The sequence below is a fragment of the Cherax quadricarinatus genome, chromosome 42 (genome assembly GCF_038502225.1).
Source record: "Cherax quadricarinatus isolate ZL_2023a chromosome 42, ASM3850222v1, whole genome shotgun sequence".
In the NCBI taxonomy this organism is placed as follows: Eukaryota; Metazoa; Arthropoda; class Malacostraca; order Decapoda; family Parastacidae; genus Cherax; species Cherax quadricarinatus.
This window is the reverse complement of record NC_091333.1, coordinates 18,852,178-18,874,343: the sequence shown is the minus strand read 5'-3', so window position 1 is coordinate 18,874,343 and position 22,166 is coordinate 18,852,178. Positions and strand designations below refer to the sequence as shown.

At 40.5% G+C, this 22,166-nt stretch overlaps 1 protein-coding gene across 3 annotated transcripts in view; it reads left to right on the top strand.

The window, feature by feature from the left end:
- LOC128695712 (serine/threonine-protein kinase PLK4-like) overlaps positions 1 to 22,166 on the top strand; it is a 108,789-nt gene that overhangs the window by 65,237 nt on the left and 21,386 nt on the right. For all 3 annotated transcript variants that reach the window (XM_070093376.1, XM_070093379.1, XM_070093378.1), the window contains 2 exons: positions 4,225 to 4,358; positions 17,507 to 17,722. In XM_070093376.1, coding sequence (XP_069949477.1) covers positions 4,225 to 4,358; positions 17,507 to 17,722 — 350 coding nt within the window. The remainder of the gene's footprint in view (positions 1 to 4,224; positions 4,359 to 17,506; positions 17,723 to 22,166) is intronic.

The following is a 22,166-nucleotide window of genomic DNA, read 5'->3' as shown; positions in this document are numbered from 1 at the left end:
AAAAGGTTGATGGGTAGGCTCCAGGATGTACATGTTTATAGAGGGGCAACTGATATATCGGATCATTATTTAGTTGTAGCTACAGTTAGAGTAAGAGGTAAATGGGAAAAGAGGAAGGTGGCAACAACAAGTAAGAAGGAGGTGAAAGTGTATAAACTAAGGGAGGAGGAAGTTCAGGTGAGATATAAGTGACTATTGGCAGAAAGGTGGGCTAGTGCAAAGATGAGTAGTGGGGGGCTTGAAGAGGGTTGGAATAGTTTTAAAAATGCAGCATTAGAATGTGGGGCAGAAGTTTGTGGTCATAGGAGGGTGGGTGCAGGAGGAAAGAGGAGTGATTGGTGGAATGATGAAGTAAAGGGTGTGATAAAAGAGAAAAAGGTAGCTTACGAGAGGTTTTTACAAAGCAGAAGTGTTATAAGAAGAGCAGAGTATATGGAGAGTAAAAGAAAGGTGAAGAGAGTGGTGAGAGAGTGCAAAAGGAGAGCAGATGAAAGAGTGGGAGAGGCACTGTCAAGAAATTTTAATGAAAATAAGAAAAAATTTTGGAGTGAGTTAAACAAGTTAAGAAAGCCTAGGGAAAGTATGGATTTGTCAGTTAAAAACAGAGTAGGGGAGTTAGTAGATGGGGAGAGGGAGGTATTAGGTAGATGGCGAGAATATTTTGAGGAACTTTTAAATGTTGAGGAAGAAAGGGAGGCGGTAATTCCATGCACTGGTCAGGGAGGTGTACCATCTTTTAGGAGTGAAGAAGAGCAGAATGTAAGTGTGGTGGAGGTATGTGAGGCATTACGTAGAATGAAAGGGGGTAAAGCAGCTGGAACTGATGGGATCATGACAGAAATGTTAAAAGCAGGGGGGATATAGTGTTGGAGTGGTTGGTACTTTTGTTTAATAAATGTATGAAAGAGGGGAAGGTACCTAGGGATTGGTGGAGAGCATGTATAGTCCCTTTATATAAAGGGAAAGGGGACAAAAGAGATTGTAAAAATTATAGAGGAATAAGTTTACTGAGTATACCAGGAAAAGTATACGGTAGGGTTAGAATTGAAAGAATTAGAGGTAAGACAGAATGTAGGATTGCGGATGAGCAGGGAGGCTTCAGAGTGGGTAGGGGATGTGTAGATCAAGTGTTTACATTGAAGCATATATGTGAACAGTATTTAGATAAAGGTAGGGAAGTTTTTATTGCATTTATGGATTTAGAAAAGGCATATGATAGAGTGGATAGGGGAGCAATGTGGCAGATGTTGCAAGTATATGGAATAGGTGGTAAGTTACTAAATGCTGTAAAGAGCTTTTATGAGGATAGTGAGGCTCAGGTTAGGGCATGTAGAAGAGAGGGAGAATACTTCCCGGTAAAAGTAGGTCTTAGACAGGGATGTGTAATGTCACCATGGTTGTTTAATATATTTATAGATGGGGTTGTAAAAGAAGTAAATGCTAGGGTGTTCGGGAGAGGGGTGGGATTAAATTATGGGGAATCAAATTCAAAATGGGAATTGACACAGTTACTTTTTGCTGATGATACTGTGCTTATGGGAGATTCTAAAGAAAAATTGCAAAGGTTAGTGGATGAGTTTGGGAATGTGTGTAAAGGTAGAAAGTTGAAAGTGAACATAGAAAAGAGTAAGGTGATGAGGGTATCAAATGATTTAGATAAAGAAAAATTGGATATCAAATTGGGGAGGAGTATGGAAGAAGTGAATGTTTTCAGATACTTGGGAGTTGACGTGTCGGCGGATGGATTTATGAAGGATGAGGTTAATCATAGAATTGATGAGGGAAAAGAGGTGAGTGGTGCGGTGAGGTATATGTGGAGTCAAAAAATGTTATCTATGGAGGCAAAGAAGGGAATGTATGAAAGTATAGTAGTACCAACACTCTTATATGGATGTGAAGCTTGGGTGGTAAATGCAGCAGCGAGGAGACGGTTGGAGGCAGTGAAGATGTCCTGTCTAAGGGCAATGTGTGGTGTAAATATAATGCAGAAAATTCGGAGTGTGGAAATTAGGAGGTGTGGAGTTAATAAAAGCATTAGTCAGAGGGCAGAAGAGGGGTTGTTGAGGTGGTTTGGTCATTTAGAGAGAATGGATCAAAGTAGAATGACATGGAAAGCATATAAATCTGTAGGGGAAGGAAAGAGGGGTAGGGGTCATCCTCGAAAGGGTTGGAAAGAGGGGGTAAAGGAGGTTTTGTGGGCGAGGGGCTTGGACTTCCAGCAAGCGTGCATGAGAGTGTTAGATAGGAGTGAATGGAGACGAATGATACTTGGGACCTGACGATCTGTTGGAGTGTGAGCAGGGTAATATTTAGTGAAGGGATTCAGGGAAACCGGTTATTTTCATATAGTCGGACTTGAGTCCTGGAAATGGGAAGTACAATGCCTGCACTTCAAAGGAGGGGTTTGGGATATTGGCAGTTTGGAGGGATATGTTGTGTATCTTTATACGTATATGCTTCTGAGCTGTTGTGTTCTGAGCACCTCTGCAAAAGCAGTGATGGTGTGTGAGTGTGGTGAAAGTGTTGAATGATGATGAAAGTATTTTCTTTTTGGGGATTTTCTTTCTTTTTTGGGTTACCCTGCCTCGGTGGGAGACGACCGACTTGTTGAAAAAAAAAAAAAAATTGTTATAAATAATAATACTGTAGTACATGTTATTAATAACATGTATTATTATTATTATTAATAACATGTATGTTATTAAATACCACTGCCTCTACCACTGCCTCACCCACTGCCTCAACCGCTTCCTCAACCACTGCCTCTACCACTCCAGTCACACTCAATCTACAAGCACCAAACACAATGAATTATTGTGAAATGTTTGGAAGAGCCTGGAGACTAATGCTCACTCAAGCATAAACAAAGCCACACTGAGGCTGCGTCAACCACTCCCTCGTATTTTTGTACAATTTCCTTCTTCAATTCTATCGTATTTATTATTATTATTATTATTATTATTATTATTATTATTATTATTATTGTTATTATTAGCAGTAGCAGAAATGTTTGATTCATTGCTGTGTTCAAGAGTAAACACATGATGTCACCGTTCAATACCTGTCCAAATAGCCATTGCAATATGCAGTCATGAATGGGTTTACATTATTTATACTGTAGTTTAATAACAAATAATGAACAAACAAAACACTCACCACACTGAGTGGTGGGAGGGCTGGCTGCCAATTGTGGGGGTCGGAGGAAGGGTAGTAGGGACTCGCAGTGGTGGAGGCAGTGGTATTTAATAACATGTTATTAAAGCATAACATGTATGTATTTAGTACAATTTACGACGTTTTCATGTATTTTATGATTGTTCATGGTTCAACAAGTTAAGGAAGCGGTATTGTATTATATTTCCCTACAATATATTGGGGCACCAAACATTCACGATTTTTCAACATTCGCGAGGCTCTTGATCCCCTAACCCTCGCGAATGTTGAGGGAGACCTGTATATTATGTGCAGGTGGGTTGGCCAGATGGGCTACCATACCTACCACACCTGACATTCTGCAGATAAATACTACATGTTTTCATCTTGAACTCAATATTAAGACCATTAAGACTACAAATATTTTAAGGTAAGTAATGGGTGTACACTATATGCATTTTAACACTCTAGGCCACTTTAAATGTTGTAGTATATTATGTGTGGGTGAGTTGGCCAGGTGGGCTACCATACCTCCCACACCTGACTTCTAACAATAAACACTACTCACTTCTCACCCTATATTAAGACTACAAATATTTTGAGGTAAGTAATGAATGGACTGTGTGTGTATCTTACTTTTTATTGTTTTTTAATGCCTAGTTCTGTTGCTAACTTTATATATGTTAGTGTAAACTTATTATCTGACGTATATAAGTGGAAACAAATGGCATTCTGCTTTTTGGCGGTAGCTTGAAACTTAACCTGCCATATAAGTGGGGCCCGACTGTACTTTAAGATCTCTCATTGTAAATTGGAAGTATTGAACACAAATTTTCCTCCATGTTAACAAGTGAAAAATGCTACAGTACATTTATTTAATGCACAGGAAATAAGCTATGACCAATTACACTCTGGCTACTAAAGAGTTCATACAATTCAGAAACCCACAACATTCAGATTAGTTTACATATTATTTAGCTAATTTGAAGTCATAATTTAATATCTTTTTTGCTTGTCAGGAGCCAATAACATTTTTCTTGTCAGGAACCAATAACTTTTTTTTCTTGTCAGGAACCAAGCTAACAAAGAGTGGAAACAATTTGGTCATCAAATGTCCTACTGGGGCCTCTCATTCAGTATCACTGACCCCTGAACATAAACTGTTGCCTGATAATCTGGAGCCACTCTATCTACATTTTAAACAGGTAACGTATTACTGTATAATATTCTGGCTTAGTAAAGAGTGCTTCCTTTATGTATTTCATTTGAAATTTCTTCTTAATTTGTGTGAATATAATTTTTTTTTTCAACATGTTGGCTGCTTTCCACTGAGGCAGGGTGACCCAAAAAGAAAGAAAAAACTTTCATCATTCAACACTTTCACCATCACTCATACGTAATCACTGTCTTTGCAGAGGTGCTCGGATATGACAGTTTAGACATCCCTCCAAATTGCCAATATCCTAAACCTCTCCTTTAAAGTGCAGGCATTGTACTTCCCATTTCCAGGACTCAAGTTCGGCTAACCGGTTTCCCTGAATCCCTTCACAAAATATTACCCTTCTCACACTTCAACAGCTCGTCAGTCCCAAAAACTATTTGTCTCCATTCACTCCTATCTAACACACTCACACATGCTTGCTGGAAGTCCAAGCCCCTTGCCCACAAAACCTCCTTAACCCCCTCCCTCCAACCTTTGTGGGGATGATCCCTACCCTACCTTCCTTCCCCAATAGAGTTATACGTTCTCCAAGTCATTCTACTTTGTTCCATTCTCTCTAAATGACCAAACCACGTCAACAGCCCCTCTTGAGCTCTCTGACTAATACTTTTAGTAACTCCACACCACCTCCTAATTTCCACACTTCAAATTCTCTGCATAACATTTACATTACACATTGCCCTTACACACGACATCCCTACTGCCTCCAGCCTCTATGCTGCAGCATTTACAACCCATGCTTCACACTCATATAAAAGTATTGGAACCACTATACTCTAGTACATTCCTTTCTTTGCCTCCATGGATGTCGTTCTGTCTCTACAGATGCCTCAACACGCCACTCACCTTTTTTCCTTCATCAATTATATGTTTAACCTCGTCCTTCATAAACCCATCCGCAGACAAGTCAACTCCCAAATATCTGAAAACATTCACTTCTTCCATACTCCCTCCCTCCAATGTGATATCCAATTTTCCTTTATCTAAATTGTTTGATACCCTCATCACCTTACTCTTATCTATATTCACTTTCAACTTTCTACCTTTACACACCCTCCCAAACTCATCCACTAGCCTTTGCAACTTTGCCATTGCCCAGTGGTGAGAGAAGTGACTCCATTGCTGAAGTCCTGGGAATAAACCCTGGACTTTAATATAAAAAAAATTAAATTAAGTTGGTAGTAGGTTGGTAGACAGCAACTGCCCAGGGAGGTACTACTGTTGTGCCAAGTGAGTGTAAAACGGAAGCCTGTACAGTGGACCCCCGGTATACGATATTAATCCGTTCCTGAGAGCTCATCGTATGCCAAAATTATCGGAAGGCGAATTAATTTTCCCCATAAGAAATAATGGAAATCAAATTAATCCGTGCAAGACACCCAAAAGTACTATGAAAAAAAAAGTTTTACCAAATGAAATATTAAGTTTAATGCACACAAACTGAAGAAGACATGCACAGGTAGTAGTACTCTACTAACAATAGAATACATGACACTTACCTTTAATGAAGATCTGGTGATGATTGATGGGATGGGAGGAGGGGAGAGTGTCGAAGTTGTTAATGTTTAGAAGGGGAATCCCCTTCCATTAGGACTTGAGGTAGCAAGTCCTTTTCCGGGGTTACTTCCCTTCTTCTTTTAATGCCACTAGGACCAGTTTGAGAGTCACTGGACCTCTGTCACACAACAAATCTGTCCATAGAGGTCTGTACCTCCCATGCCTTTAAGATTTGTCTAAAATGGGCCACAACATTGTCATTGTAATAGTCACCAGCACGGCTTGCAATAGCTGTGTTAGGGTGATTTTCATCCATAAAGGTTTGCAGTTCAACCCACTTTGCACACATTTCCTTAATTTTTGAAGTAGGCACAATGGATTCCACAACTGGCATAGGCTTCTCAGGGTTAGCCCCAAACCCTTCAAAATCTTTCTTAATTTCCATGCTAATTCTCACCCTTTTTACCACAGGGTTGGCACTAGAAGCTTTCTTGGGGCCCATGGTGGCTTATTTTGCAGAAACAAGCACCAAAAACATTGTGATAATATGGAATGTACCGAATGTATGCTTAGATGCGAGCACACTGGCTGGCTTGTAAACACTGGCACGCACGGGGCAGTTCAGGCCACACGACGCGTCCCGGGCGAATCGCGTTAAAATGTATTGTATACCGGATTTAATGTATACAGATGCCATCGTATGCCGGGGGTCCACTGTATTTGTTTTATATGATGGTAGCATTGCTGGTGTCTTTTTTCTGTCTCATAAGCATGCAAGATTTCAGGTACATCTTGCTACTTCTACTTTCACTTAGGTCACACAATAAATGCATGTACAGGTCTCCCTCAACATTCGCGTTTTCAACTTTCGCGGGCTTCACACATTCGCGAATTCCCAACCGCCAAATTCCCAGCTGCCAAATCATATTTAAGTTTACCGCCACGAGTCCCTACTACCCTCCCTCCAACCCCTGCAACTGGCAGCCAGCCCTCCCACCACTGTGTGGTGAGTGTTTTGTTTGTTCATTATTTGCTATTAAACTACAGAATAAATAATGTAAACCCATCCATGACTGCATATTGGAATGGCTATTCGGACAGGTATTGGAATGTGACATCATGTGTTTACTCTTGAACACAGCAAAGAATCAAACATTTCTGCTACTGCTAATAATATTTTTTTTATTTTTTTTTTATTATCACACCGGCCGATTCCCACCAAGGCAGGGTGGCCCGAAAAAGAAAAACTTTCACCATCATTCACTCCATCACTGTCTTGCCAGAAGGGTGCTTTACACTACAGTTTTTAAACTGCAACATTAACACCCCTCCTTCAGAGTGCAGGCACTGTACTTCCCATCTCCAGAACTCAAGTCCGGCCTGCCGGTTTCCCTGAATCCCTTCATAAATGTTACTTTGCTCACACTCCAACAGCACGTCAAGTATTAAAAACCATTTGTCTCCATTCACTCCTATCAAACACGCTCACGCATGCCTGCTGGAAGTCCAAGCCCCTCGCACACAAAACCTCCTTTACCCCCTCCCTCCAACCCTTCCTAGGCCGACCCCTACCCCGCCTTCCTTCCACTACAGACTGATACACTCTTGAAGTCATTCTGTTTCGCTCCATTCTCTCTACATGTCCGAACCACCTCAACAACCCTTCCTCAGCCCTCTGGACAACAGTTTTGGTAATCCCGCACCTCCTCCTAACTTCCAAACTACGAATTCTCTGCATTATATTCACACCACACATTGCCCTCAGACATGACATCTCCACTGCCTCCAGCCTTCTCCTCGCTGCAACATTCATCACCCACGCTTCACACCCATATAAGAGCGTTGGTAAAACTATACTCTCATACATTCCCCTCTTTGCCTCCAAGGACAAAGTTCTTTGTCTCCACAGACTCCTAAGTGCACCACTCACTCTTTTTCCCTCATCAATTCTATGATTCACCTCATCTTTCATAGACCCATCCGCTGACACGTCCACTCCCAAATATCTGAATACGTTCACCTCCTCCATACTCTCTCCCTCCAATCTGATATTCAATCTTTCATCACCTAATCTTTTTGTTATCCTCATAACCTTACTCTTTCCTGTATTCACCTTTAATTTTCTTCTTTTGCACACCCTACCAAATTCATCCACCAATCTCTGCAACTTCTCTTCAGAATCTCCCAAGAGCACAGTGTCATCAGCAAAGAGCAGCTGTGACAACTCCCACTTTGTGTGTGATTCTTTATCTTTTAACTCCACGCCTCTTGCCAAGACCCTCGCATTTACTTCTCTTACAACCCCATCTATAAATATATTAAACAACCACGGTGACATCACACATCCTTGTCTAAGGCCTACTTTTACTGGGAAAAAATTTCCCTCTTTCCTACATACTCTAACTTGAGCCTCACTATCCTCGTAAAAACTCTTCACTGCTTTCAGTAACCTACCTCCTACACCATACACTTGCAACATCTGCCACATTGCCCCCCTATCCACCCTGTCATACGCCTTTTCCAAATCCATAAATGCCACAAAGACCTCTTTAGCCTTATCTAAATACTGTTCACTTATATGTTTCACTGTAAACACCTGGTCCACACACCCCCTACCTTTCCTAAAGCCTCCTTGTTCATCTGCTATCCTATTCTCCGTCTTACTCTTAATTCTTTCAATTATAACTCTACCATACACTTTACCAGGTACACTCAACAGACTTATCCCCCTATAATTTTTGCACTCTCTTTTATCCCCTTTGCCTTTATACAAAGGAACTATGCATGCTCTCTGCCAATCCCTAGGTACCTTACCCTCTTCCATACATTTATTAAACAATTGCACCAACCACTCCAAAACTATATCCCCACCTGCTTTTAACATTTCTATCTTTATCCCATCAATCCCGGCTGCCTTACCCCCTTTCATTTTACCTACTGCCTCACGAACTTCCCCCACACTCACAACTGGCTCTTCCTCACTCCTACAAGATGTTATTCCTCCTTGCCCTATACACGAAATCACAGCTTCCCTATCTTCATCAACATTTAACAATTCCTCAAAATATTCCTTCCATCTTCCCAATACCTCTAACTCTCCATTTAATAACTCTCCTCTCCTATTTTTAACTGACAAATCCATTGTTCTCTAGGCTTTCTTAACTTGTTAATCTCACTCCAAAACTTTTTCTTATTTTCAACAAAATTTGTTGATAACATCTCACCCACTCTCTCATTTGCTCTCTTTTTACATTGCTTCACCACTCTCTTAACCTCTCTCCTTTTCTCCATATACTCTTCCCTCCTTGCATCACTTCTACTTTGTAAAAACTTCTCATATGCTAACTTTTTCTCCCTTACTACTCTCTTTACATCATCATTCCACCAATCGCTCCTCTTCCCTCCTGCACCCACTTTCCTGTAACCACAAACTTCTGCTGAACACTCTAACACTACATTTTTAAACCTACCCCATACCTCTTCGATACGATAGAATTGAAGAAGGAAATTGTACAAAAATACGAGGGCTGAAGCAGTGGTGGAGGAAGTGGTTGACGCAGCGTCAGTGTGGCTTTGTTTATGCTGGAGTGAGTATTAGTCTCCGTGCTCTTCCAAACATTTCACAATAATTCATTGTATTTGTCACTTGTATATTGTGTGTGACTGGAGTGGTTGAGGCAGTGGTAGAGGCAGTGGTAAAGGCAGTGGGTGAGGCAGTGGGTGAGGCAGTGGTAGAGGCAGTGGTAGAGGCAGTAGTAAAGGCAGTGGGTGAGGCAGTGGGTGAGGCAGTGGTAGAGGCAGTGGTAGAGGCAGTGGTGAGGCAGCAGTTGAGGCAGTGGTTGAGGCAGTGGTAGAGGCAGTGGGTGAGACAGTGGTAGAGGCAGTGATAGAGGCAGTGGGTGAGACAATGGTAGAGGCAGTGATAGAGGCAGTGATATTTACTAACATATATGTTACAAATAACAATAGTACATTATGAATAACATTTATTATTATTATTATAAATGTTATTAATATTAACATGTACTATTATTATTTATAACATATATGTTAGTAAATACCACTGCCTCACCCACTGCCTCTATCACTGCCTCTACCACTGCCTCACCCACTGCCTCACCCACTGCCTCACCCACTGCCTCACCCACTGCCTCACCCACTGCCTCACCCACTGCCTCACCCACTGCCTCTGTCACTGCCTCTATCACTGCCTCTATCACTGCCTCTACCACTGCCTCTACCACTGCCTCACCCACTGCCTCACCCACTGCCTCTACCACTGCCTCAACCACTCCAGTCACACACAATCTACAAGTGCCAAATACAATGAATTATTGTGAAATGTTTGGAAGAGCAGGGAGACTAATACTCACTCCAGCATAAACAAAGCCACACTGACGCTGCGTCAACCACTTCCTCCACCACTGCTTCAGCCCTCGTATTTTTGTACAATTTCCTTCTTCAATTCTATCGTATTTATTATTATTATTATTATTATTAATATTATTATTATTATTATTTTTATTATATTATTATTATTATTATTATTATTATTATTATTATTATTATTATTATTAGCAGTAGCACAAATGTTTGATTCTTTGCTGTGTTCAAGAGTAAACACATGATGTCACCTTCCAATACCTGTCCGTATAGCCATTCCAATATGCAGTCATAAATGGGTTGACATTATTTATACTGTAGTTTAATAGCAAATAATGAACAAACAAAACACTCACCACACAGTGGTGGGAGGGCTGGCTGACAGTCGGAGGGAGGGTAGTAGGGACTTGCAGTGGTGGAGGCAGTGGTATTTAATAACATACATGTTGTAAAGGTAGAAAGTTGAAAGTGAACATAGAAAAGAGTAAGGTGATGAGGGTGTCAAATGATTTAGATAAAGAAAAATTGGATATCAAATTGGGGAGGAGGAGTATGGAAGAAGTGAATGTTTTCAGATACTTGGGAGTTGACGTGTCGGCGGATGGATTTATGAAGGATGAGGTTAATCATAGAATTGATGAGGGAAAAAAGGTGAGTGGTGCGTTGAGGTATATGTGGAGTCAAAAAACGTTACCTATGGAGGCAAAGAAGGGAATGTATGAAAGTATAGTAGTACCAACACTCTTATATGGGTGTGAAGCTTGGGTGGTAAATGCAGCAGCGAGGAGACGGTTGGAGGCAGCGGAGATGTCCTGTTTAAGGGCAATGTGTGGTGTAAATATTATGCAGAAAATTCGGAGTGTGGAAATTAGGAGAAGGTGTGGAGTTAATAAAAGTATTAGTCAGAGGGCAGAAGAGGGGTTGTTGAGGTGGTTTGGTCATTTAGAGAGAATGGATCACAGTAGAATGACATGGAAAGCATATAAATCTATAGGGGAAGGAAGGCGGGGTAGGGGTCGTCCTCGAAAGGGTTGGAGAGAGGGGGTAAAGGAGGTTTTGTGGGTAAGGGGCTTGGACTTCCAGCAAGCGTGCGTGAGCGTGTTAGATAGGAGTGAATGGAGACGAATGGTACTTGGGACCTGACGATCTGTTGGAGTGTGAGCAGGGTAATATTTAGTGAAGGGATTCAGGGAAACCGGTTATTTTCATATAGTCGGACTTGAGTCCTGGAAATGGGAAGTACAATGCCTGCACTTTAAAGGAGGGGTTTGGGATATTGGCAGTTTGGAGGGATATGTTGTGTATCTTTATATGTTTATGCTTCTAGACTGTTGTATTCTGAGCACCTCTGCAAAAACAGTGATAATGTGCGAGTGTGGTGAAAGTGTTGAATGATGATGAAAGTATTTTCTTTTTGGGGATTTTCTTTCTTTTTTGGGTCACCCTGCCTCGGTGGGAGACGGCCGACTTGTTGAAAAAAAAAAAAAAAAAAAAAAAAAAATGTTGTTAAGGCATAACGTATGTATTTAGTACAATTTACGACGCTTTCATGTATTTTATGATTGTTCATGGTTCAACAAGTTAAGGAAGCAGTATTGTATTATATTTCCCTACAATATATTGGGGCACCAAACATTCACGATTTTTCAGCATTTGCGAGGCTCTTGATCCCCTAACCCTCGTGAATGTTGAGGGAGACCTGTACAGTGGAACCCCAGATTTTGTCTGGTGCAGATGTTGTTCAATTTGGATTTCGACTACTTTTTTGGGCAAAATTTTACCCTGAGTTTTGTACCTTCGCTTGGAAATCACCCGTATCAGACACGTCCGCCTGCTTGGGATGCAGCCGCTCACACATATGTGACTCCATCTGCCTCTGTCACTTGTTCAGTGACCAATACGCTACATTTTCATCTGAAACATTGGTGGTAGAGGGTGGTAGTGACAGTGGTAGAGGGTGGTAGTGGTTGTGATGGTGGTAGAGGGTGGTAGTGATGGTGGTAGAGGGTGGTTGTGGTTGTGATGGTGGTAGAGGGTGGTAGTGATGGTGGTAGAGAGGGTGGTAGTGATGGTGGTAGAGGGTGGTAGTGATGGTGGTAGAGCATGGCAGTGATAGTGGTAGAGGTTGTAGTGATGGCAGTAGAGGGTGGTAGTGATGGTGGTAGTGGGTGGTACTGATGGCAATCGAAGATGTTGGGAAGTTGTTGTTGGTGTGGATCAACAAAAAACAGTTAGCAGGAGATAGTGTAGTGGAGGCGATAACTTGCAAAAAGGCAAGGCAGTTTCATGCAGATCTTGTAAAGAATATGCCAATAAAAGTCTTCAATAAAGATAAAAGTGATTTAAATGTTAATTTATCTATTAAAATTGGTGCTTTATATTAATTTCTCATTGTTTTCTGTAGGCAAAACTACAGTGCACCCTCAGTTAACACTTGCATCGGCTAACGTAAAAATCAGATAACGCTTCGCTTTAGCGTTAAAAAAATTGGCTTGGATAACACCTAAAAACTCGGTTAGGAACTTTCGTCCCGAACGTGTCCGCACGGTGCCCTGAGTGGGCCCAGCCACTCACCCCATGTACCAGCCAGTGTGCCATTGTTTACAAGCCACTGAGGACGAATCCATGCGTACATGCGATATATTTTGTATCCAGTACGTATTTTTAGTGCTTGTAACTGCTAAATAAGCCACCATGGGCCCAAAGAAAGCTTCTAGTGCCAACCCTGTGGTAAAAAGGGTAAGGTGTACTATCGAATTCAAAAAGGAGATGATAGAAAAGTATGAGAGTGAAGTGTGTATCTTGGAGTTGGTAAAGTTATACAACAAACCCCGTTCAACCATCACTACTATCTTGTGCAACAAAAAGGCAATCAAGGAAGCTGTTGTTGCAAAAGGTGCAAGTGTGCTTACAAAACAGAGATGGCAAATACTCAAAGATGTGGAGAGATGTTGTTGGTGTGGATAAATGAGAAACAATTATCAGGAGATAGTATTTCTCAGTCAGTAATAAGTGAAAAGGCAAGGCAGTTGTATGAGGATCTCATTAAGAAAATGCGTCCAAATAGTGCTGCTGTTGATGAATTTAAGGCCAGCAAAGGCTGGTTGGAGAGATTTAAGAATCGTATTGGCATACACAGTGTGATAAGGCATGGTGAGGCTGCCAGTTGTGACAAAAAAGCGGCTGAAAAATATGTGCAGGACTTTAAGGAGTACATAGACACTGAAAAATTAAAACTCCAACAAGTGTTTAATTGTGGCAAAACAGGCCTGGTTTGGAAGAAAATGCCAAACAGGACCTACAATACTCAGGAGGAAAAGGCACTCCCAGGACACAAGCCTATGAAAGACAGGCTAACTCTAATGTTGTGTAGTAATGCTAGTGAGGATTGCAAAGTGAAGCCTTTACTCGTGTATCACTCTGAAACTCCTAGAGTGTTCAAGAAAAACAATATAGTCAAGACTAAATTGTGTGTGATGTGGAGAGCAAACAGTAATGGCATGGGTCACTAGAGACATGTTTATTGACTGGTTCTATGACGTGTTTGGCCCCACTGTGATACAGTACCTCCTGGAAAATAAATTGGAACTCAGGTGCCTCATGGTAATGGACAATGCTCCTGCTCATCCTCACGACTTGCAAGAGCAAATTGCGGGGGAGTTGAGCTTCGTCAAAATGAAGTTTTTGCCTCCTAATACCACTCCTCTCCTCCAGCCCATGGACCAGCAGGTCATTTCAAATTTCAAAAAACTGTACACCAAAGCAGTGTTTCAGAAGTGCTTTGAAGTAACCTCAGACACTGAATTGACCCTAAGAGAGTTCTGGAAAGATCACCTCAGTATCCTCCATTGCATAAACCTTATAGGTAAGGCTTGGGAGGGAGTGACTTGCAAGACTTTGAACTCTGCTTGGAGAAAATTGTGGCCAGAATGTGTACAAGAGAGGGATTTTGAAGGGTTTCGGGCTGACCCTAAGGAGCCTATGCCAGTTGTGGAATGTATTGTGGCATTGGGGAAATCCATGGAGTAGGAGGCTAGTGGCGAGGATGTGGAAGCATTGGTGCAGGACAACAATGAAGAGCTAACCATTACAGAGCTGCAAGAGCTTCAGGTGCAACAGCAACAGACCAAAGCTCAGGGATTTCCTTCGGAGGAGGAGGAAGAGAGACAGAGGAAGTTGCCTTTGTCAAAGATTACGGAAATGTGTACAATATTTACAGAGTTGCAAGCATTTATGGAGGAATATTATCCTGACACAACTGTTGCAAGCTGTGTTGGCAACTTGTACAGTGACACTCTTGGGGCCCATTTTAGGGAAATCTTAAAGGGACGCGAGAAATAGAGCTCTCTGGACAGATATTTTGCGCGACAGGGGTCCAGTGACACTCAAGCTGGTCCTAGTGGCATTAAGAAACAAAGAAGGGAGGTAACCCCAGAAAAGGACTTGTTACCTGAAGTCTTCATGGAAGGGGATTCCCCTTCCAAACACTAAAACACCTGCATCCTCTGCCCTCCTACTGCCTCATCACTCATCAACAAGTCCACAATAAGGGTAAGTGTGATGTTATTATTGTTTTATTGTGCATGTATCATTGTTTTCTATGTAGGGAAATGTATATTTCATGTAAAAAAAATTATTTTGTTTAATGCTTTTCAGTGTCTGGAACGGATTAATTGGATTTCCATTATTTGTAATGGGGAAAATTAATTTGGGTAAAGGCTATATTGGTTAAAGGCTAGCTCTCTGGAACGGATTAAAGGCATTAACTGAGGGTCCACTGTATACTTATTCTCTATAAAATGTATTTTTTTGTTAATATTTTTGGGCATCTGGAATGGATTAATTTGATTTACATTATTTCTTATGGGAAACATTACTTTGGTTTACATCCATTTCGGATTTCGACTGACCTCCTGGAACGGATTAAGGATGAAAATCGGGCTTCCACTGTACACATTTATGTATACATACTCATCTGAGTTTTCTTTGATTTTATCTTAATAGTTCTTGTTCTTATTACTTTTCCTTTCACATCCATGGGGAAGTGGAATAAGAATCTTTCCTCAGTAAGCCATGCGTGATGTAAAAGTCAATTAAAATGCCAGGAGCAATGGGCTAGTAACTCCTTTTCCCGTATAGCCTACTAAAAAGAAAAAGGAGAAAACTGTCCAACAACATGTCAAATCATAAAAACCACTTGCCTCCACTCACTCCTATCTAACATGCTTACACAATCCTGTTGGATGTGCAACAGGCAGGGTGACCCAAAAAAGAAATACTTTAGTAAAGTTTTTTATTTTTACACTTAGTAATTTATACAGGAGAAGGGGTTACTAGCTTTTTGCTTCCAGTATTTTTAGGGGGTAAGGCAGCCGGGATTGATGGGATAAAGATAGAAATGTTAAAAGCAGGTGGGGATATAGTTTTGGAGTGGTTGGTGCAATTGTTTAATAAATGTATGGAAGAGGGTAAGGTACCTAGGGATTGGCAGAGAGCATGCATAGTTCCTTTGTATAAAGGCAAAGGGGATAAAAGAGAGTGCAAAAATTATAGGGGGATAAGTCTGTTGAGTGTACCTGGTAAAGTGTATGGTAGAGTTATAATTGAAAGAATTAAGAGTAAGACGGAGAATAGGATAGCAGATGAACAAGGAGGCTTTAGGAAAGGTAGGGGGTGTGTGGACCAGGTGTTTACAGTGAAACATATAAGTGAACAGTATTTAGATAAGGCTAAAGAGGTCTTTGTGGCATTTATGGATTTGGAAAAGGCGTATGACAGGGTGGATAGGGGGGCAATGTGGCAGATGTTGCAAGTGTATGGTGTAGGAGGTAGGTTACTGAAAGCAGTGAAGAGTTTTTACGAGGATAGTGAGGCTCAAGTTAGAGTATGTAGGAAAGAGGGAAATTTTTTCCCAGTAAAAGTAGGCCTTAGACAAGGATGTGTGATGTCACCGTGGTTGTTTAATATATTTATAGATGGGGTTGTAAGAGAAGTAAATGCGAGGGTCTTGGCAAGAGGCGTGGAGTTAAAAGATAAAGAATCACACACAAAGTGGGAGTTGTCACAGCTGCTCTTTGCTGATGACACTGTGCTCTTGGGAGATTCTGAAGAGAAGTTGCAGAGATTGGTGGATGAATTTGGTAGGGTGTGCAAAAGAAGAAAATTAAAGGTGAATACAGGAAAGAGTAAGGTTATGAGGATAACAAAAAGATTAGGTGATGAAAGATTGAATATCAGATTGGAGGGAGAGAGTATGGAGGAGGTGAACGTATTCAGATATTTGGGAGTGGACGTGTCAGCGGATGGGTCTATGAAAGATGAGGTGAATCATAGAATTGATGAGAGTAAAAGGGTGAGTGGTGCACTTAGGAGTCTGTGGAGACAAAGAACTTTGTCCTTGGAGGCAAAGAGGGGAATGTATGAGAGTATAGTTTTGCTAATGCTCTTATATGGGTGTGAAGCATGGGTGATGAATGTTGCAGCGAGGAGAAGGCTGGAGGCAGTGGAAATGTCATATCTGAGGGCAATGTGTGGTGTGAATATAATGCAGAGAATTCGTAGTTTGTAAGTTAGGAGGAGGTGCGGGATTGCCAAAACTGTTGTCCAGAGGGCTGAGGAAGGGTTGTTGAGGTGGTTCGGACATGTAGAGAGAATGGAGCGAAACAGAATGACTTCAAGAGTGTATCAGTCTGTAGTGGAAGGAAGGCGGGGTAGGGGTCGGCCTAGGAAGGGTTGGAGGGAGCCGCCAAAGGAGGTTTTGTGTGCGAGGGGCTTGGACTTCCAGCAGGCATGCTTGAGCGTGTTTGATAGGAGTGAATGGAGACAAATGGTTTTTAATACTTGACGTGCTGTTGGAGTGTGAGCAAAGTAACATTTATGAAGGGATTCAGGGAAACCGGCAGGCCGGACTTGAGTCCTGGAGATGGGAAGTACAGTGCCTGCACTCTGAAGGAGGGGTGTTAATGTTGCAGTTTAAAAACTGTAGTGTAAAGCACCCTTCTGGCAAGACAGTGATGGAGTGAATGATGGTGAAAGTTTTTCTTTTTCGGGCCACCCTGCCTTGGTGGGAATCGGCCGGTGTGATAAAATATTTTAGTTGCTTCTTACAACACACATGGCTTATGAAGTAAGGATTCTTCTCCACTTCCCCATAGAGTCAGAAATACTGTATGTTTAGAATTAATTTTCTTGTACTCTTTGTTGAAGCACATCCATTTTCATGCTTCTGCTTCTTCTCAATTTTGTTTTCAGGTGCATGATCACTGCCTGTACCTGGAGCGAGTTTTATCCGAGGTGAAAGATAAGACAAAAATGGATTGTTTTCCTGTAATTTTGGGCAGAAAGCCAGTGTCTACATCTTCACCGTCAGAGTCTACGTGTGGTAAACTTCATCCCACATCAGATAAAGAAAATTTCTCACCCACATCCATACAGTCCTATAGATCTCCAAGAAATATTTTAACACAGGTATGTGGAATAAATTCATTTAGAATGAAGTTACCAATCACAATGTGATTAAATGATTGAAAATGTTTGAGAATTTTCTTAAGAATTATTTTTTTAATTGTGTTTGATAGTTTGGCATTTATGTTACTATTAAGAATATGGAATTGTGTAAGAGTAGGGTTGGGTAATTTCTCCAGAATTGTACTCTTTTATACATATTCATCATACCTTTACTTAGAGCTCTATATGGAGCCTGTCTCCACTTCTCATCGAGATCATTGCACTTCATGACCACTCTGAGACTTAACCAGCAGGTGCTGATACTGTGTCCAACATGCTAGTACACACCATTTTTCATACCCACAAGTCAAACAGTGTGAATAATTTCCATGTTTTGATTTGTATTACACTCAAATAATTGTAATATTAGAAGTATTCATTATACATAGCCTTAGAAGACCAAAATAGTGAAAAAATATATAAAATAACAGTTATGAAGTATATACAGCCTCTCTCTAGCAACATACTCATTTACCAATGACTTGGACTTATGATGGGCTCTCTGACCAGTATGCATACCTAAATAATGAATATTAGAGCTGATTTTCTCTATTCTGTTTATTACAATATACAGTACATTGCTGTATAACATTAAAAAATATACCAGAAATGTTATAAATACTGCAAAGGTGACATTAAAACATTATCAAAGATGGTTGACACAAACCCACTACCATTATAGTATGCTCCTCACTTAGCGGCAAATTTGTTTACCAACGTTGTCTTAAGAATGGACCTCCGTCGTTAAGTGAGGAGAGGCTGTATATATATACCATATGTATGACCCAGTAAGTCAGTCAGTGTAACATATTTCTATGTTTTTTGAGGAGTATCACTCTGAAACAGTTGTAATGTTTTAGACCAAAATAGTAATGTTAGAAGACCAGAATAGAAAAAACAGAATAAAAACCAGTCGTACTATATCTTGCTTTCAACACATCGGCCGTATCCCACTGAGGCGGGGTGGCCCAAAAGGAAAAACGAAAGTTTCTCCTTTTACATTTAGTAATATATACAGGAGAAGGGGTTACTAGCCCCTTGCTCCTGGCATTTTAATCATCTCTTACAACACGCATGGCTTACGGAGGAAGAATTCTGTTCCACTTTTCCATGGAGGTAAGAGAAAATAAACAAGGACAAGAACTAGAAAGAAAACCCAGAGGGGTGTGTGTATATATATGCTTATACATGTATGTGTAATGTGACCTAAGTGTAAGTAGAAGTAGCAAGACGTACCTGAAATCTTGCATGTTTATGAGACAGAAAAATGGACACCAGCAATCCTACCATCAAGTAAAACAATTACAGGCTTTCGTTTTACACTCACTTGGCAGGACGGTAGTACCTCCCTGGGTGGTTGCTGTCTACCAACCTACTACTATAAGTCATACCATATATCCTGATTATATACTGATTCTTCTTTCTTTCAACACACCGGCCGTATCCCACCGAGGCGGGGTGGCCAAAAGGAAAAACGAAAGTTTCTCCTTTACATTCTTCTTTAACACACCAGCCGTATCCCACCGAGGCGGGGTGGCCCAAAAGGAAAAACAAAAGTTTCTCCTTTCACATTTAGTAATTTATACAGGAGAAGGGGTTACTAGCCCCTTGCTCCTGGCATTTTAGTCGCCTCTTACAACACGCATAGCTTAGGGAGGAAGAATTCTGTTCCACTTCCCCATGGAGATAAGAGGAAATAAACAAGAACAAGAACTAGTAAGAAAATAGAAGAAAACCCAGAGTGGCGTGTATATATATGCTTGTACATGTATGTGCAGTGTGACCTAAGTGTAAGTAGAAGTAGCAAGACGTACCCGAAACCTTGCATGTTTATGAGACAGAAAAAACACCAGCAATCCTACCATCATGTAAAACAATTACAGGCTTTTGTTTTACACTCACTTGGCAGGACGGTAGTACCTCCATGGGTGGTTGCTGTCTACCAACTTACTACTACAAGTCATACCATATATCCTGATTATATACTGATTATATACTTATTATTCTGCGCCATTTGCGGGCGCAGAAAAAATTTTCCCAGCTCAAGCTGCCGCCTTGTTATGGGTCAGCGGGGGTGACCTCCCGCCATCCCCTGACTGCTACCACCACCATCCCAGCCTTCATGGATATGTGTTCAGTTCCATTCTGTCAAGGAGCTAGCTGTGTTTGAGGTTGTTCTTCAATTCTATATATCCTTGGTTAGGTCTCATTTAGACTATGCTGCTCAGTTCTGGTCACTGTATTACAGAATGGATATACATAAATGCTCTGGAAAACGTACAGAGGAGGATGACAAAGATGATCCCATGTATCAGAAATCTTCCCTATGAGGATAGACTGAGGGCCCTGAATCTGCACTCTCTCGAAAGGCATAGAATTAGGGGGGATATGATCGAAGTGTATAAATGGAAAACAGGAATAAATAAAGGGGATGTAAATAGTGTGCTGAAAATTTCCAGCCAAGACAGGACTCACAGCAATGGTTTCAAGTTGGAAAAATTCAGATTCAGGAAGGATATAGGAAAGCACTGGTTTGGTAATAGAGTTGTGGATGAGTGGAACAAGCTCCTGAGTACAGTTATTGAGGCTAAAACGTTGTGTAGTTTTAAAAATAGGTTAAATAAATACATGAGTTGGTGTGGGTGGGTGTGAGTTGGACCTGACCAGCTTGTGCTGCTGGGTCTGGTACAGTGCTCCATCCTTGAGTGGGGATGACCAGACTGGGTTGGTCATTGGTCTAATCCGGGGGGGGGGGGGGGACATGGACCTGTTCCGCGTGGGTCAGTAGGCCTGTTGCAGTGTTCCTTCTTTCTTATGTTCTTATATTTTTTGTGTGAATAAAAATTACAAATTATTTATATAATAATAATAATGATGATAATAATAATAATAATAATAATAATAATGAAAGAAATCTAAGCATAAATAATGGAGTTCACTTCTCAGCAATTAGCCACTCCTTAGCGGTAATTTCAAATGGTTTTTATGGTTGTATTCTCATTTTTTTGGTCTCATTTGATAGAATGGAAGATATATTACAGAAATAGATGTGATTTTGATTGCTTTCATGATGAAAAGTGCCTTGAAATTGAGCTCAACCTAGGAGAAATGGTCCATTGCTTGGCTGTTTCAGAGTAAACAAATGACGTCACTGTCCATTCCAATATGCAGTCGTGAATGGGTTGACATATTTATACAATTATTGCAGTAAGGAATAACAGTAAATCTTATATTTTTTGTGTGAATAAAAATTACAAATAATTTATATAATAATAATAATAATATGTATAATAATAATGTTAATAACGATACATATAATAATAATAATAGTATAATACAATAATAATAATAATAATAATATAATATGTATAATAATAATACATATATAATAATAATGTATGACATATAATAATTATAATAATAGATGGCTTCAAAAGGCCGTCACTAGATGGCAGCGTTTACCACAACAAAGAGGAAGCAGTTGTGGCCGCCTCCACCTGTTACATGATGACATATTTTATTCATTCTAGAGTATATATCGTGTTTCTATGTTATTTATATTGTCTGTTATCTCATATTAGATGAACTGTGATATATAAATAAACCATAAAGATGATATTAGCGAAATTATTCATGAAGTATTTTGCCCGGTCTCCAGACAAACTCTCGTCCACCGCCGACACCGCCCATACCACTACATGAATGACATATTTTATTCATTTTAGAGTATATATCAGGTTTCTATGTTATTTATATTGTTTATTATGTCATATTAGATGAAGTGAGATAGATAAATAAGCCGTAGAGTTGATATTAGCAAAATTATTGAAGTACAGAATTCCACTGGAACGGATTAATTGCATTTCAATTAATTTAAATGAGGAAAATTGATTCTGCAAACGAGCAAATCCAGTTGCGAGCAAGGTCATGGAACGGATTAAACTCGCAAGTAGAGGTTTCACTGTATATACACACCCCTCTGGGTTTTCTTCTATTTTCTTTCTAGCTCTTGTTCTTGTTTATTTCCTCTTACCTCCATGGGGAAGTGGAACAGAATTCTTCCTCCGTAAGCCATGCGTGTTGTAAGAGGTGACTAAAATGCCGGGAGCAAGGGGCTAGTAACCACTTCTCCTGTATATATTACTGAATGTAAATCTAAATCTAAAGGAGGGATTTGGGATATTGGCAGTTTGGAGGGATATATTGTGTATTTTTATATGTATATACTTCTAAACTGTTGTATTCTGGGCACCTCTGCAAAAACAGTGATTATGTGTGAGTGAAGTGAAAGTGTTGAATGATGATGAAAGTACAGTGGACCCCCGGTTTACGATTAGCTCCCAATGCGATCAATTATGTAAGTGTATTTATGTAAGTACGTTTGTATGTGTATGTTTGGGGGTCT